This window comes from Medicago sativa, chromosome 3 (assembly GCF_051527215.1).
Source record: "Medicago sativa cultivar Bolivia chromosome 3, Bolivia_mono, whole genome shotgun sequence".
Classification (NCBI taxonomy): domain Eukaryota; kingdom Viridiplantae; phylum Streptophyta; class Magnoliopsida; order Fabales; family Fabaceae; genus Medicago; species Medicago sativa.
In genome coordinates, this window is record NC_140751.1 from 16,195,564 (window position 1) to 16,212,956 (window position 17,393).

A 17,393-nucleotide genomic window follows, 5' to 3' on the forward strand; every position below is an offset into this window, starting at 1 on the left:
GCGGAAAGTTTTCTTATGTGGGACCCACCCAAAGAACACTTTATTTCCTCTCTGACAGTGCAACCCAACAATGGAAGCACAAATTTTGATGAACTTTCTTTCCTTCCTACTTTCTTTCCATTCACCTTCCCTAGAACCAAACAATGCCTAAAAGTGTGGTAAAATAAGCATTTGTAATGACTGATAAATATAAAATGACATTAATAAGCTTGTTTGTTTAATTTTTTTTTTATAAATTATGTATAATATTTTTTATTACTTAATGTATTTCTTTTTAAATATTTAAATTTATTTTAAATTTTTTCCATTTCCAAAACAATAAATGTATTTATAAATTCAATTGAAATTTGTTAGTTAACAAAAGTTTTTTTTTATTAATATTATTTAACCAAACTTGCTTCGGTATTTATTATAAATTTTAGGCAAAATTAATTCAAGCGTCGTTTATCTTATTTATTTGTAACAATTAAGCATCATTCAACTTTTAGATAAAGTTAAGCATCATTCAAGCATCTCTCAAAAAAAAAAAAAACTTTTAGATAAAGTTAAGCTCCAATCCTTTTGGAGGTTGAAGGCAAATCATTCTAATTTTGTTTTTAATTATCACATGTGATGGCTTAATTCCCTTTTATGTTTTCCAGTTATCACTTAATTTATTTTAGCTTATGTATTTTAAATGTGCCTGCATTATGGCTATTTCTTTTTTTTCCCATTGTTAACATGATGTAACAAACATTTCTTCTACCTTAGTTCTTCTCTGGCACATCTTGTGTTTGAGAGACTAAGTGTTGGTTACTATACTTTATTCTAGCTTTTAAAAAAAAAAACAATTAAGTCATTTATCTTTTTTGGTTTCTTTCAAATAATTTATCTTATTTATTTGTAACAGTTGAATCTTTTATCTTTTTTTTTTGTTCCATTCAAATATTTTATCTGTTTTTTCTAGAGAACAAATCTTTTATCAATTAAAACATGTAAGTTAAAACTATGAATTTCATTTATTAGTAAAGAGTAGTGTTTATTATAAATAATTTTTATCGTTAAAAAAACTCAAAAAAATATTCATCTTCTTCTTCATATGCTCATCGTCTTCGCCATCGTCGTATTTTTCCAGTGTTGATTGTCACTTTTAAGTGGTGGGAATGAGATATTGTTGTAGGCTAGTGCACCACACACATTTTTAAATAAAACTATGAATTTCATTTATTTGCTACTCTTATACTAGACTTTTCGCTTTGTTTTTCTTGTCACTTACTATGTCCCTTTTATTAACTCATCACATTAAGAAAAAAAGACGATAAATCCACTTAAGTTGGCATATTGGTCTTGCCTTGAGATCTTGGAGTGTGCTCTTTATCAAAGTGTCAGGTTCGATTCTCACCAGTGCCAATTTGGGTGGACTAATTTAACTTCTTTAAAAAATTAGAAATTTTGGATTAAAAGAATTTAGAGATTTTTTTAAAAAAAAATCTTAAAGTTACTTTTGTATGTTTGCTATAATAAAAAAAATCCAAACAAACAGATAGATTGCATAAACCAATTAAAGGTGTGCTCACTAGCCTTATGTCTTTCTTATTCGTATGATGTAGCCTTCTCCGAACTTAATTTTCAAGGACCATTGTCAACCACAATTCAATTTCTTCTACAAACTTCATGTAGCCATTTTGCCAGCCTTAAAATATAGATAAGAGTTTGTTCAAAAAAAAAATATAGATAAGAGTTGAAATTATATAATAATGCTATCAAAGATACAATGTCACGAGGTTTCAAAATGAAACATGTAGAAATGATCAAAATCAAACATACAACATTGCCATATAATGAGGCTACCCTGGGAGAAACATGCACAGGAGAGTTCAACACTTTTTCGAATAACACAGTGAAACATACAAGTCAAACAATTAATTTAGAGTTAGATTTTGAACATATAGTTTTTCACCTCATCTAGTTTGACTCCACAAGAAATAATTAAACTGAATTTATGAATTCCACAACACTAGAACTATTACCCTTTTTCACCACCATCTTCAGCGAAGCTCCAGACCACAAAACGAACCTAAGCAATTCAGCCAGCCAGCGAATAACCCTTCCATTGAAACGAACAAACACAACCAAGCTGAAAAAGAAACATTTAACTATGATGTTATAAGTCTATTTTGAGGCTTCAGGTGCAATTAAAATAAAAATATTGAGACATTATAAGGTAAACACACATATGAAAATGAACTTCATTACAATCTCAAACACTATATAGATCATATTCACAACATTTAACCAATGCTATGGAATTGTACACTGTTGCGTGCGTGTAAGAATTCAATAATATCATTTGCAGAACAATGAGATGACCATATATCTTAGCAGCAAAACAACTTTAAAACTCAGCAAATAAAAGTCTAAAATATACAAAACTTTCATTTTCATAGTAATCATTGAAGAATAATCAGTTATCTCCATTAAACACTATCAAAAAGTAAGAGATAAAACATAAAAAGCATAAGATGCTCAATATCAATTTGAATTTGTGAATACTATCAAGCTTATCCAAATCACAAATTAAATTGTAAGATCTTAATCGTCCCCCACAATAGATCCTACACAAGATCACTTGGTAAGAAAACCGTAGCCAACATCCTGAGACCGCAAAATTGCAGCTAGGATCGTAAAAATGAATCGGTTTTTTGTGTCGAAAGTGCGGTCTCTCACTCGATCTCCCTATGTCGAGCTCAATATTGCAGCCATTTTCTCTCTGAATCACTACGTTGTGTCTCTCCCCTGTTAGAATTCGTTAAGTTTCTGCCCTCTCCCACATCTCTCTATCAACACACCAGACAGTGAATACATAGCAGCTTGGGAAAAAAATGAAAGGCATAAATCATGTTAACATTTCAACCCAGCCAATCACAAAACTTGACACCACTAAGCAGTAACAACAACAACAAAAAAATCAATCATGTGCACAATTAAAAGGATGGACAGTATAATGTCAAAACATAAACCAAAATGTTTCAAATAATAATTACCACCAAAATCAACTGACTGGTAATGGTAAACCGTAATTGAAAACTGAATATACTAAATGATTATTTCAGCACTAGCAACACATAAAGTTGCCAAGAAAATAATAACATGTTAAATTCTTCAGAAAATTGATGACTAACATGAATAGAGGGAAGCTCTACAGAGCGGGCAACTAGGACGAGCACTAAACCACATATCCAAGCACTGATAATGATAAACATGTTCATATTCTGTTAACAACCTCACCTTTCCATCATCTTGAAAAATACTCAAACATATGCAACATTCCTTCTAATTCTCAAAACTAGAGAAATGAAAATGAGACATAGAATTGCATTACAATCTCACTATACGTTTCAGAAAGTTATATATGAATTCTTCACAAAAATGTGATGTGTAAGATATTCCGAAGAGCGAGTGGTGTAAGAACCTGATCCTCACAAAAAAAAAATGTGCTAATTCTACAACTGCAAGGTTTGGAGAATTGAATTGCTAATTGTTTTAGAGAAATGATATAATGGGAATTGCAGAGGTAATAACTATATATTAGGCAGCACATGAGTAAGCCAATTCGATAGTCAAGGTGTTTCTAAGAAATTGTTTCCAAGAGATCCAAAAACTAGCATCATATGAAACAAATTCAAGTGAACCAACAAATGCAAGAGTCTAATCATCTAGAAATACTAGAAACAAGCATTCATAGATAGTCAATTAATATTGAAAGAAAACCTTGTAGAATTTTTTTATAAAAAAGGACTCTAAAATCTGAGAAAAGTGAATCTTTTATTCCTATCTTGTGTGCCTCGTTCCATAATCAGACCCAACACATGGTTTTAGATAACTAATTGATTTTAGATCTTTCAAAAAGAGGAAAAATAATAGGACCTGGCATCAAGAACAACCCTATAATTGCTGCAAGAATATAATCCCTGACACATAACCTTTTTTACAATAGTCAAGGTCTGATGAATTATTTTCAGTCGTAGTCATATTATTTAAAGAAGTGGTGAGACTTACACATGAGGAAGCTAACTCTCCAATTTCTTCATGTACTTCACAAACTATTTAAAACTGACATGGTATAGAAGAATAAAAACTAGTCATAGATATCTTAGTTATACATGCATCTATCTCTTGGTACATACTTTGCAAACATGCAAGGAAATAAAGAAATGTAATCATGTAGGTTATAGAAATAAACAGAAAACAAGGATATAAATGCAACCAAACACTAGCTGAAACTACCCCACAATCAACTCGTTCCACAACAAATGTAGAATTATATGGTTTAACATTAAATCAGAAAAAAACCAGCACTGATCTCCTACTCTATTTGACCCCGTTTCCACATGAACACTCCAATATCCACACTCCTAAAACAAAATTTATACTTTTAGGAAAACATTACTCAAACAATTTCTAGCTAGAATCTCAAACCAACAACAATTAAGAACAAACAATTAATGACAAATGTAAAATGTTGAGGTTCAACCCAATTCAGACTGATTTTGTGGTTTGATGTACCATGCTTTTATGAACTGATATCGTTTAAAATTTGAGAACAAAACTGTAATTTCAAACTGAGCCAGTTGAAGAAACAATTTAAAACGGGTTCTTTGGTTCTGAACTAGTTAACACAGTTTAATAAACAAAGTTTCCGATTCTGTACCAGTTTTGCATGGTTCAAAATTAGTAAATTAATTTGAGAACAAAATTACAAAACTGATTTCCAACTAAACTGATTTCTCAAATGTTAACATTATGGCACTACCAACCAAAAAGATAGTTGTAGAATTGCAATCTCAAGTATATAACTTAAAGGGTAAAAAACATTATCTTGCAAAAACTCTTTTCTTTTGCTTGTGTATCTATAAAATGAAACAAATATTCGTCAACAAAAAACCAACTGATTCAGGCATAATATGTTTCAAAATGACAGTGGCAAAATTCTAATGATTTTTAACCACAAAAACAAATTAACAACTTAGTTAGATTTTTATTACTAGTTTTGAAACATTGTATTTTAAGCAATGGATATCATCAATGGTCATTTTAAATTCCAATTATATTTACATCACAGATTTTGGTCTATGCTTTGTTCATAGTTCTTCTGCTGCAGAACAAAAATCCAATTACAAGCCAGAAACAGAACACAACTAATTTATGATTTACTGATAGGCAATAACCCAAACTCAACAAAAGAACAATAGAGTGGAATTAAACAGAGGCAGCAACAAAAGTGAAAGACATTGTTGAATTTTTGAATGCCGCGAGCAACAAAGGCAGCTTTACAACAAAACATCTAATATGTCCCAAATAAGCTTTTTCAGACAGTATTACACCTAGATCATAACACAAACCTTAGAAAATCAAATGACAAACCATTTAATGCAATATTTGATTGTGAGCTATTTAAAAAGTAATGAAATATGTGAGAGAATCAGCAACTCAAATTAACCAAACTGTTGAAAATAAAAGTCATTTTGTACCCTATAGATTCTATCATCAACTATTGATTAACAATGATCCAACAAGTCACTAAAAATCATAGCCGGCATAAAATAAATAAAACAAACAAAAACTAACCATATATATGTTGCAGTTGAATTCCAACATAAGGTGATATCAAACTCTCAATGTAGACATTTGGGTATATCCGTTCATAGTTGTTTTGAAACTCAGGAATATTTGAAGTACCAGTTTTGGGATTGTAAACAACCAACTTATCATTGCTACTTTCAATCTCAATACACCGCACCAGCAGTTGGTCATCCTCAGAAATGTATAATGCAGTGAAGGGTTTTAAACCCCGATCTTGTATGTCAGGAACAGTGTACAATTTAGTCCAAGACTCTTTATTTCCATATTCCTTCAAAATCCAAACATCCAAAGACATCTCACGAATTGCAAAGCCACACAAGCAATCCATCACCACACCCAGGGTCCACGGATTATTCTCGGAATCAGGTAGGCAAAGGTTTTGATATGACTCGTTCTCTAAATGAAGAGAAATAATGACATCGGATGCAAACCAATTAACAGTGCCACTAACAAATACTCCCAGTCCATAAATGGGGTGAGAATATGGAATGTCCTGTATTCTTGTCCAATAATCAGTCCCAAAAGTATGAACACTAACTTCATTTTTTTTTTTTTTTCAGAAACAGCAACAATCTTATAATTACCAATGAAATGATCGTATCCAAAGCTCAGTGATCTGATCAATTTGTGATTCTCCAAAGGAGGCAATAACTTAGACTTTCTAATGGAAGGGTTCCACAAACAATAAGAACCAGCGTCGAGCATGCAGACAAAGATGCCATCGCAAGAGCACATTGGGGCCAGGTAGTAATATTCCGTGTTTGTGTAATAACGTTGGAAGTAGAAAAAAGCGAAGGGATTGGGGAATCATATAGAACGTACTCACCCAAATGTTGGTTCCTAGATGTTAGCATGAGGTGGTGGCGCTTTGTTGCGAAATTGGGATCAGAAATAAGAGAATTGAAAAACTTACAAAGACATCGAAGCTGTACGAGTAATTTCACCGGAAGCCTACATAGAATCTCAGGCAGGACATCGAAGGGAAGTGTTGGAAGCATCGGCTCCGGTGAATGGTTTGCGGTGGTCAATTGTTGCATCTGAGTGAGAAGAAACGATGTCGTTTGGGTCTTCTTCTTCCCCGTCGCTTCTACCCTGCACCATTCCTTTCTTAACAACAACCACTAAGTGAACAGAAACAACCACAAATTAGGGTTTGTAATCCCAAATTAGAAACGGAAGCTATATATATTGAGTATATACACGAAATGATAAACACCATTTAAACTCAAACACATTGAGATTGAACTTAAATAAAAGTGTTCAATCTTCAATTTCGACATTGCCAGTTGAGTTACACTTTATGTACATATAAAAGATTAGGGGGGTGTATTGGATTAGGATTCTATGGGATTTTAAAAGACTTTTTAATTATGAAAAAGTCTTGTGGTATTCAATCAAGACTTTTTGCAACTTAAAAAAAGTCTTGTGGTATTCAATCAAGACTCTTTGTCATTTTAAGAAAGTCTTGAGGTATTCAATCAAGACTTTTCATCACTTAAAAAAAGTCTCATGGTATTCAAAATCATTCAAATTTCGAAGGATTGTTTAATAAATTGGATTTTGATGGATTTTGTGGGATTTTGTAGTGTAATTTTAACAAGAAAAAGTCTTTCATGAAAAGATGAGATTTCTTGGGATTGTTTTTCATTTAAAAGTTATTATCTCTTTCTTCTCCCTTCTCTCTCTCCCCTCCCCCTCTCTCCTTTCTCTCTTCGTCTCTCTATCTCTCCATTCTCTCTCTCTCTCTCTCTCTCTCTCTCTCTCTCTCTCTCTCTCTCTCTCTCTCTCTCCCTCCCTCTCTCCTCTCTTCTCTCTCTCTCACCTCTCTTAGAAAAACCCAAACAACTTCTCTAATTTCAAACACAAAATGAGGGCTGACACAATATTTTTTTTTTTTGAAAGATTTGTAAGGGCTGTCATAATTTTAAATATGTACAATTGAATTTTGTGGGAATAACATTTTTAACAAATAAAAAATGTGTATGGAGAATAATGTGTTAAGAGTGTTTTTTAGTCCCTTAAAATCTTATAAAATCCATAAAATCCTTAAAATTTTAAAATCAATAGTAAAAGAATTTTTTATTGGTTTTATTTTTCTTTATTCAAACGCTAGAATTTATTTGTTCATTATTTTTATCATTCACACTTGTAAGTTTGTTCTTTTTTCCCCTAAAATTCATTGAATCCTTTAAAATTTTAAAATCCCATAAAATCCTTTGAAATCCTTAAAAGTCAGTGTGATAAATCCATTAAAATCTTGAGTGTATAAAGTCTTTTACATAAAAAGTCTTTTAAAATCTCACAGAATCAATACAATCTCACACAGTCTTTTAAAATCTTAAAGACTTTTTTTTATTAAAATAGTCTTTTAAAATCCTAATCCAATACACCCCCCTAAGTTAAATATATCCTTAGTTAGTACAAAATCACAAGCTTTTTATTTTATCCTTTAAAATTTTGTCAAAGAAAAGATATTCATTATTAATCTTTATTTGCATTTTATAGAGAGAACTAAAACTATCAATTTTGTAAACATATTTTGACTATTCTTATAGATTACAATATGATGGAGGATTAAAATTACTATAAAAATTTAATTGAGACTAAACTAAAGACTAAAACTAAAAATATTTTTAACCCTAAAATTTTTTAGAAAAATGTTAACTTGTGCCCTTACAAGATAAAGATCTTAAAATATAATTAAATAATAAATATTGTATTGAAAATATAACTTTTTAAGATTTTCAGGTTATTAATGCACAATTTCCAAGGTTAAATTTCTACATATAGCTCCTTATCTTGTGCCCTTAGGGCACAAGTTAACAATACCCAACTTTTTATTATAAATATTACAATTGGATAATGAGCTAAAATTACATGGCTCTATTAGTGTCTTTTATAATCAAACTAGCGAAAAGACGGACACGTATTGCGCTAACGTTTGAAAATTATTAACAGTGTTTTTTGTATGAAATTTTGATTTGGGTTAAAACTAAAAATATAAATGTTGTTGCTTTCAATTTATAACAAACTAAAATAACCATGATTATTTATTTCAATGAAACCAATAATAAAACAAAAAAAAAATCTTTATTTTAATGAAACCAACGTCGATCTTTATTATAGAAAAAAGTTGTTTAAGTGTATAATTGGGATAGTGAAAAGTAAGTATAAATATATATATATATATATATATATATATATATATATATATAGTGTTTGTTATATTTTTTTAATATTTAATATTATTCTTATCTATTTGTTACATTGTATTCAAAATGGAGGGCATTTTTGTAAAGAAAAATTCAAAATGGAGGGTAGTTTTCTTTATATATAGTATAGATACATGTTCTTCTTTTAGGGTCCGTTTGGTTCAAGAATTTTGGAGGGAAGGGGAGGGGAGGGTCTGACTCATGATTAAATACAAAGTAGTCTCTGACAGTAAGAAATGAACTAAAAGCAATCCAGCTTCATGACCTACATATGTAGTTCTTTCAATGCTGAGCTGCACAAAAATCATCCATAGTAAATAAAAGTACTCTTTGCACAACATATTTGTTAACTTTGAAAACTACTTTTAATACTTGCATGATATGAAATGAAGCAAATGTTTAAGGAACCAGTGTGTGTGCTTCCATCATGAAGAGAACGAAATCGGGTTATTATGATATCTGTTTCTAATGGATTAATTTGGGAGGAAAACAGGAGTAACTTGACAACAAAAAGCATGAAAGATTGAAAAATGGCCATTTTTGTGCTAATTGGCTATTAAGAATAAGAACCACACAAAGTTGTAAGATGTATAGCTTATTTAGTAGGAATGTCTAATAATATGAAGATCAAGAATAAATTGACATTGTTACTAGTGTTATTCTCGGTTGGTCTCTTGTGTGTTGCACCCGCTAAGACATATATACCAATAAGTTGACATTGTTACTAACGTCAAGAACATGACATTGACAATGACACATGAATTTATTATAATTAGATTATATAAACAATTAATATCTTATTTATAAAAATCTAAATTAAGAGTTAAAACATATATGTGCATCTAAATTGCACAATTTTATTTAGTAGAAAAAAATTGCCTAAATAAAGTTAGGATAGCCTTTCACCTTAATTCATCCATCAAATATCGAAAAGTTAAGTTATGTAATCAATCTAAATGTCTTTAACTCCTTAATAACTATCAATATGTCGACGCGTCTTTAACACTCATAGTTGTTTTAACAAGTATCCAATGGTAAGGTGTGTCGAAACAAAGAAATTTTTTTTTTGAACAATTGTTTAAACTGCCGCTTAGATTGACAGACACCGACACATATTGTACACATGGACACACATAGTCTCTGAGGTGTCCTTACTTTAACGGTTGCAAGAGATAGAGAATTTTTTTGTAAAAGATAGGAATGCATCATATGTAGTTGGAGATCCAGGTATTGATGGAAGGGAATGAGTAGGTGTAGTTTGTTGGAAGTTGAAGGAAGAATCTTAACTGGTGAACTATTTAAAGAACAATATGTAGACAAGTGATATAGCATGAGAACGAGGAGTTTTTGTATGTGAGGCAAGGACAAATGTCTATGGGTGAATGAATATGAGGCAAGATTTTAGTCACAATTCAAGTTTTCAAAGACTTTGCCCCCTCAAGTACATTTTAAAGGAAATTATGAAAATACACTATACATTGTTTTTGTTTAACACCGCAGGATGAAACATCAATTCCAATTGTACTTTGTGACCCTGAATTGTTCTAAGAGTCTACAAAACTGAGGTTACCTCTCCTCTAGCTCAAATTGTTGCATAAAGAGAATAAACAATCACTCCTCATATACTATAAACATATCTCAATATTTAGAATTAGACCATAAGATCAATAGCAATAGCAATAGCAATACTACTACAACAACTAGAACAATCACTACCACAAACAACAACACCACCACATCAAACAGCAATAATAACCTTTCGATTATCTTTGACTCACAAGATGAAATTGACAATGACATAACAACCTCTATAGACTTCACTCTCTTGTTTCACCACTTCACAACTCATCAAGAAGAATTTGATTTCCCTTCAACACAGCCTCATCTTCAACTATCAACATGTTCAGTTTTGAAAGGCTTATCTCAGTATTCAACTAATTCTGTATCTGCAGCACCTTTTATTGGTGCTTCATTCACCTCTATATTTGAAGATTATTGCAGATCTTCATTCCATAATTTCTCATTTCTTTGTTCTTATTTTAGTTCTGGCATAGGTGTATAGATGCCTTACGGGAACCTTAGTATCACTTGTTTCAACTCTATCACCCATTCAAAACTAATGCCTATAGCAAATAAACTATTAAAATAGTCTCTAAACTATCACTCTCCAATTTTGTCCTCAAACTATATAAATATAATAAATAGCCCCTAAATTATATGAAATTTGTCACTTTAATCCCTAAAATATATGAAAGTATGTCAATTTCAAGACTAAATTAACAGATTTTGTATACTTTTTTTTTTTTGAAGAGAGATTTTGTATACTTAACATTGACATATTTTGTATTTTTTTTTCTTCTATTAAAATTATTTTCTTCAAAACCTAATCAAAATAGATTTTCATTTTCTGCAGAAAAATGATTTTAAAAATAAACTTACACACAAACGTAACTAAAACATGTAAAATGATTTTAATAATCTTAAACAAGCGGGTACTAAATATGTTTTTGCAAGGAAAATACAACATCCAAATGCATTTTGCAATTGAAGAACCCTCAATTATCCACTTCACTATGCTTCACAATCACACAACATATCCATGTTCTATCAAGGCAAACAACATACAATAATAAAGTCACTAAAAGAAATAATCAAACAGAACTTCAGAAGTTAAATAACCCTAGAACCATTACCCTTTTCACCCCATCTTCAGCAGCTCCAGACCACAAAAAGAACCCGAGCAATTCTGATTGTGAATAACTATTCTATTGAAACAAACAAACACAGCCAACCTGAAAAAGAGACATTCCAACTATTAAGTTAGAAGGAGTATTTCGAGGCTTAAGGTGCAAGTAAAATTATAATATTGAGACATCATAAGACAACACACATATGGAAAGGAACTTCACTACAATCTCAGACACTATGTCAATCATATTCAGGCCATTTTGCCAATGTTATGAATCGTACAATGTGTTGCGTGTGTGTAAGAATTTAAAAATATCATTTACACAACAATACGATGAATATATCTTAGAAGCAAAATTGAAGATCGTGAAATCAATATAGCAGAAACATAGTAGAAACAAACCCACTTGGGTTGGCCTAGTGGTATTGGCTTGGGATCTGGGAGTGTGCTCCTCCTTGAGGTCTCAGGTTCGATTCTCTCTGGTGTCAGTTTAGGTGGGCTAATTTAGCTTCTTCAAAAAAAAAAAAAAAAAAACATAGTAGAAACAGTAGTAAAGATCGTGAAATCGCAAAATTGAAGTCAAGATCGTAAAAGTAAATCAGGTTTTTCGTGCAAGTTCAGTCACACGCAACAGTGCGGTCATTTTTCTCTAAATTGCGACGCTCTGTCTCTCCCTTCTTATGATTCATTCAATTTATTTCCTCTAACACATCTCTCTACCAACACACGAGACAGTGAGTACTTAGCAGCTAGAAAATAAATGCATGGCACGAATCATATTAGCATTTCAACTCAGCCAATCACAAAACAGACACCACTAAGCAGTAACGATAAAAACAAATCAATCATATGCACAATTAATCAATATCATGTCAAAACAGAAACCAAAATGTTTCAAATAATAATTACCATCAAAACAAACATAGTGGTAATGGTTACCCTTAATAGAAAACTGAATGTACTATATGATTATTTCAACACTAGCAAGACATAAAGTTACCAAGAAATTAATAACATGTTAATTTCTTTAGAAAATTGATGACTGACATTGCATGGAGGGAAGCTCTACTGAGAGGGAAACTAGGATGAGCAATAAGCCACCTATCCAAGCACTCATAATGATAAACATCTTGACATTCTGTTAACAACCTCACCTTTTCATCATTTTGGAAAATACTCAAACACATGCAACATTTGTTCTTATTCTCAAAACCAGAGAGATGAAAATGAGGCATCGAATTGCATTTCAATCTCGCTAGTGGAGTACTGGTGCAAGAAATTAACCAACAGATGCAAGAGAGTCAAACCATCTAGCAATACTAGAAAGTAGCATTTCTAGAAGATTACTTAATATGAAAGAAAACCTTGTTAAACAATAAGGAAAAAAAAGGATTCAAAAATCTACGAAGATGAATCTTCTACTCCTATCTTTGTCGTCTCGTTCCATAGTTAAACTCAACCCAACTCATATTGTCCTAAGTAGAGATGCAACTCAACTGTACTATGAGTCGTAAATATTTTACTTATTAATTTGCAATAATCACCGCTATCATACCAGAGAAGTGTGTACAACAACTGAGCTGATAACAAACACTGAGAATGACCATGCTATCCCAAACTATCATGGGAAAGCTGAAGTTTCAAGAAATGAGTCTGTTCTCTCTCAATCTCTAGATAATCAGTTGATTTTATATCGTTCAAAAAGAGGAAAGAAAGGACATCTAATTGATTTTATATTGTTGAAAACGAGGAAAGAAAGGACCTAGGTATCATGAACAATCCTATAATTGCACAACTATCATCACCAAGAAAAGAAAAGGCTAATTGGTAAAGAATCCTCATTTGATAAATGTAACCATATACATCATAAAATAGAAGCACTGCAAGAATTAGATCATGTTCATGAGTAAATTCCATTATGCAGCGAAGTATAATCCTCATCACATAGCATATGTTACATCAGCAAATGTCTAATGAGAACTGGCAACTAGATTAGCTACTCACAAAAGTGCATTTGCTAAAAACAAAGTGTCACACATGCAGATCTTTATGGAGCAATGAACACGAACATTGGAAACAGTAAGGTGAGGTTCTTCAGGAAAAGGCGTAGTAAATTCAAAGTTTGGGCAAGAAAAAATATATGAAAAATTTACTCGGTAACTGTGGTTTTGGTTCAGTTCAGCATCGATTCTGATTGAAAACCAAACTGGTTTGCAAGTTGAACTCTATCAAATCAGACCAGTTGAGAATCAACCCAATTCGGACCGATTCTGATTGATGCACCATGTTTCGTGTTTTACAACCGAACTTTAAAATGAATTTTGTTTTTTTCTTATATATCTAGAAAATGATAGAAACCGAGAACTTAAGTATCAGTAGAATAGAGATTTTATTGATGGAAGTATGAGCTAAAAGCTCTGACAGCGTATATCAGTAGAATAGAGATTTTATTGATGGAAGTATGAGCTAAAAGCTCTGACAGCAACGAAAGAAATAACAAAGGGAAATACCAGAGTCTATGACTCCTACCAGAGATAAGTCTCCTAACCAACAAAGTATCAAAAAGGTGAATAATGCTCTCCACTCCCTATCACCTCATTACATACTCTCTCCTTTAACCACCTAGAGGATATTCGTGCCACCTTTCTTTTCCAGACATACACTTTCCAAATAGCTGGCCTATGAGGGTCCACACCGTATCCACATGAAAGTCAAATCAGGCCTACAAGTTCTATCAGAAAACCGTAACAAAAATTCATCAATGCAAAACAAACTCATCCAGGCCTAATACGTTTCAAATTCTATTACATATTCAGTTTAGTTCATAATGCATTGTGTAAGATTTGAAACAAACATTAGGAAATTTGTGCAACACTAAGCAGACATTATAACATCTAAACCATAACACAAATCTTAGAAAATCAAATGACAAACCATTGAATGCAATTCATGATTGTGAACTATTTAAAATATAGTGCAAGATGTGAGCGAATCAACAACTCATATTAACCAAGTTTTCAAAAAACTATTTTGGGATCTTGGAGTTTGCTCCTCCAAAGGTCTCAGGTTCGATTCCCTCCGGTGCCAATTTCGGTGGGCTAAGTCCATACAGAGCTTGCTCTGGCTTTTAAATGGGGCCCCCGCAAGTGGGCGGTGGGATTGGTCCGAATCGATTCTTGGATCGGATACCGAATTTTCAAAAAAAAAAAAAAATATTAACCAAACTATTGAAAATAAAAAGCAGTGGTCAACCATTGATTAACAATGATCTAACAAGTCATGAATAATCAAAGCAGGGATAAAATAAATAACACAAATAAAAACTAACCATATATATGTTGCCGTTGAATCCCAGCTTAGGGCGATATCAAACTCTCAATGTAGACATTTGAGTATATCAGTTCATAGTTGTTTTGAAACTCAGGGATATTTAAAGTACCAGTTTTGGGATCATAAACAACCAACTCGTTATAACACTCCACCAACAGTTGGTCATCCTCTGAAATATATAAAAGAGAATAGGCATGTAAACCACGATCTTTCAGGTTAGGAATAGTGTACAATTTAGTCCAGGACTCTTTATTTCCGTACTCCTTCATGATCCAAACATCCCAATATATATCACTACTGGCAGAGACACACAAGCAATCCCTCACCATACCCAAAATCCACCGAACCTTTTCATTCTCATAATTAGGTAGGAAAAGTTGCTGATATGACTCTTTCTCTAAATCAAGAGAAAGAATGAAATCATCTATCCCTGAATCTATCTCTGAATCATCTTTTGCAAACCAATTAACAGTGTCACTCACAAATATTCCGAATCCAAACATGTGGCAATCATATGGAATGCTCTCTATTTGTTTCCAATAATCAGTTCCCAAAGTATAAACACTAACTTCTTTTTTTACAGAAACAATAACGACCTTATAATTATCAATGAAATGATCATACCCGAAGCTTACGTACGTAGGAACATCTTCGGCTGGATTTTCCAAAGGAGGCAATAACTTAAATTTCTTAATGGAAGGGTTCCACAAAAAATAAGAATCAGAATCATCTTCGAGATAACCGCAAAAGATGCCATCGCAAGAGCACCTTAACTCTACAAATTTATATCCATACCTTAACTCTACAAATTTATATCCATTTGTAAGAGTACTAATAGGAGGGTAAAGTTGTGTCTGTGCAATAACGGTAGAAGTAGAAAAAACCGAGAAAAGTAGGGAATCATAATGTTTCTCAGCAACGTGAGGTGGTTGAAAAGATGTTACCCTGAGGTGGTGGCGCTTTGTTGACAATTGAAGGTGCTTCTTTGCGAATTTTGGATCAGAGATAAGAGAATTAAAGAACTTACAGAGGCATCGAAGCTGTACGAGTAATTTCACCGGAAGCCTGCATAGAATCTCAGGCAGGACATCAAACGGAAGAGTAGGAAGCTGGGTTGTTGCGGTGGTTGTTTCCGCCGTGAGTGACAGAGACGTAAGAACGATGTCGTTTGGGTCGTCCTCATCGCTAACGTGCGCCATTTGTTTGAGCGAGTGAAGGTTCCAAAATTAGGGTTCGATTCTATGTAACAACTGAGATAAGTTTGTTCTAGTCTTTCTCAATTATCTATATGCAATTTAACTATTTTTATACTTCATTTAATATTTAATTTTTAATTTTTAAGTTATAAATAAATAAATTATATTTATTGTTAAATTATTAAACTAATGATATTATAAGTTTTATCATTTATATCTCATCAAAAAAGTTATTTGAAAATTGAGACGTGTACTTATGTAAAAGAAACAAAAACTAATTTTTTTTTGACAGAAAAGTGCTTATAGCATTTCATTCATAATAAGAGTAACAATACAATCGGGTAAATCAAAATGAACAATGGGACTAGCGGATTCAGTGGCTTCACGAGCAAGAGCATGTGCTACCACGTTAGCTTGTCGCTGAGTAAACTCCACCCTAAAGTTTGTGAAAGAGGAGGACAAAGTATTCTGACATGCTGCAATTATTTGGCCGAACTCAGTAACATCCACTCTGTTCGATAAGATAGCATCTGCTGTAATTTTTGAGTCGACTACAAAATCGACGTTGTCAAAACGCATGTCACACATCCATTGTAAAGCATGAAAAAGAGCTAGTGCTTCCCCTACGTTGACAGCAACCATGGGCAAGATGCTCATGGTCTTTGCTAACATATAAGCACCATCCTCGTCCCGTAAACATAGTCCAATCCCGACACGATTGAGTTCAGTAGAAAATGAAGCGTCTATGTTGCATTTTATGCGCCCCGGATCAGGTCTCTGCCACCGAATCACAGCTGGAACAACTGGTTCCTGCAGCAGCTCCTGACCAGCCGTGTTAGAGTGCAGAACAACAGCAGAAGATACTGAACCATGCTGTTGTCTCGGATCATTCGCCTTCAGAACAGCAGCAGCAGATGCTGAACCATGCTGTTGTCTCAGATCAGAATGAACTTCCAGCCATTTGTCCATAATGTGTCTAGCACAGTCAACAACGTGTGCACATAATTCATTTTCATGCTGCCATAATTTTAAGTTACGGTGCTTCCAAAGACTCCAAATGATAGCTACCAATCTGTGCCGTAGTTCTGAATGCAGCTGTTGCAGAAGGAGAAAAATTGCTTCAGCTGCTGATGTAGTAGACTGAACCGCTTACTGCACTGCTTGCCATAACCCAGCTTGATTCCATGCATGAACAGCAAATGAGCAATAAAAGAAAACATGTTCAAGATCTTCGTCATGATGCTCACAGCTAACACAATGGGTCGGGCATTGGACCCCTTTATCTTGCATCCGAATTCTAGTGGGCAAAACACCACGACAGATTCGCCAAATTAGGTTCTTAAT

At 32.8% G+C, this 17,393-nt stretch overlaps 1 protein-coding gene and 1 pseudogene across 4 annotated transcripts; both read right to left on the reverse strand.

Annotated features, from left to right (window-relative positions):
• Positions 1 to 1,849: 1,849 nt before the first annotated feature.
• On the reverse strand, positions 1,850 to 6,909 carry LOC146936119 (F-box/kelch-repeat protein At3g23880-like; annotated as a pseudogene). The gene is made up of 2 exons (XR_015030460.1): positions 5,608 to 6,909; positions 1,850 to 2,116 (listed from the first exon to the last, which is right to left on the reverse strand). The product of XR_015030460.1 is annotated as an F-box/kelch-repeat protein At3g23880-like (transcript).
• Positions 1,850 to 16,110, reverse strand: LOC146936118 (F-box/kelch-repeat protein At3g23880-like). Of its 3 annotated transcripts, none has more exons than XM_085751133.1 (2): positions 14,852 to 16,110; positions 1,850 to 2,116 (listed from the first exon to the last, which is right to left on the reverse strand). In XM_085751133.1, exon 1 carries the CDS (start codon positions 16,050 to 16,052, stop codon positions 14,880 to 14,882), a length of 1,173 nt encoding a protein of 390 aa, XP_085607259.1. In that variant the 5' UTR covers positions 16,053 to 16,110; the 3' UTR covers positions 1,850 to 2,116; positions 14,852 to 14,879. The 3 variants fall into 3 exon arrangements, with proteins under 3 accessions (XP_085607259.1, XP_085607258.1, XP_085607260.1); XM_085751132.1 differs by lacking the exon at positions 1,850 to 2,116 and adding an exon at positions 11,283 to 11,626; XM_085751134.1 differs by lacking the exon at positions 1,850 to 2,116 and adding an exon at positions 13,979 to 14,254.
• Positions 16,111 to 17,393: the final 1,283 nt, after the last annotated feature.

Bases quoted from the DNA above. Each gene is read 5' to 3' on its own strand.
- LOC146936118 (XM_085751133.1), bottom strand. From the start codon at position 16,052: ATGGCGCACGTTAGCGATGAGGACGACCCAAACGACATCGTTCTTACG.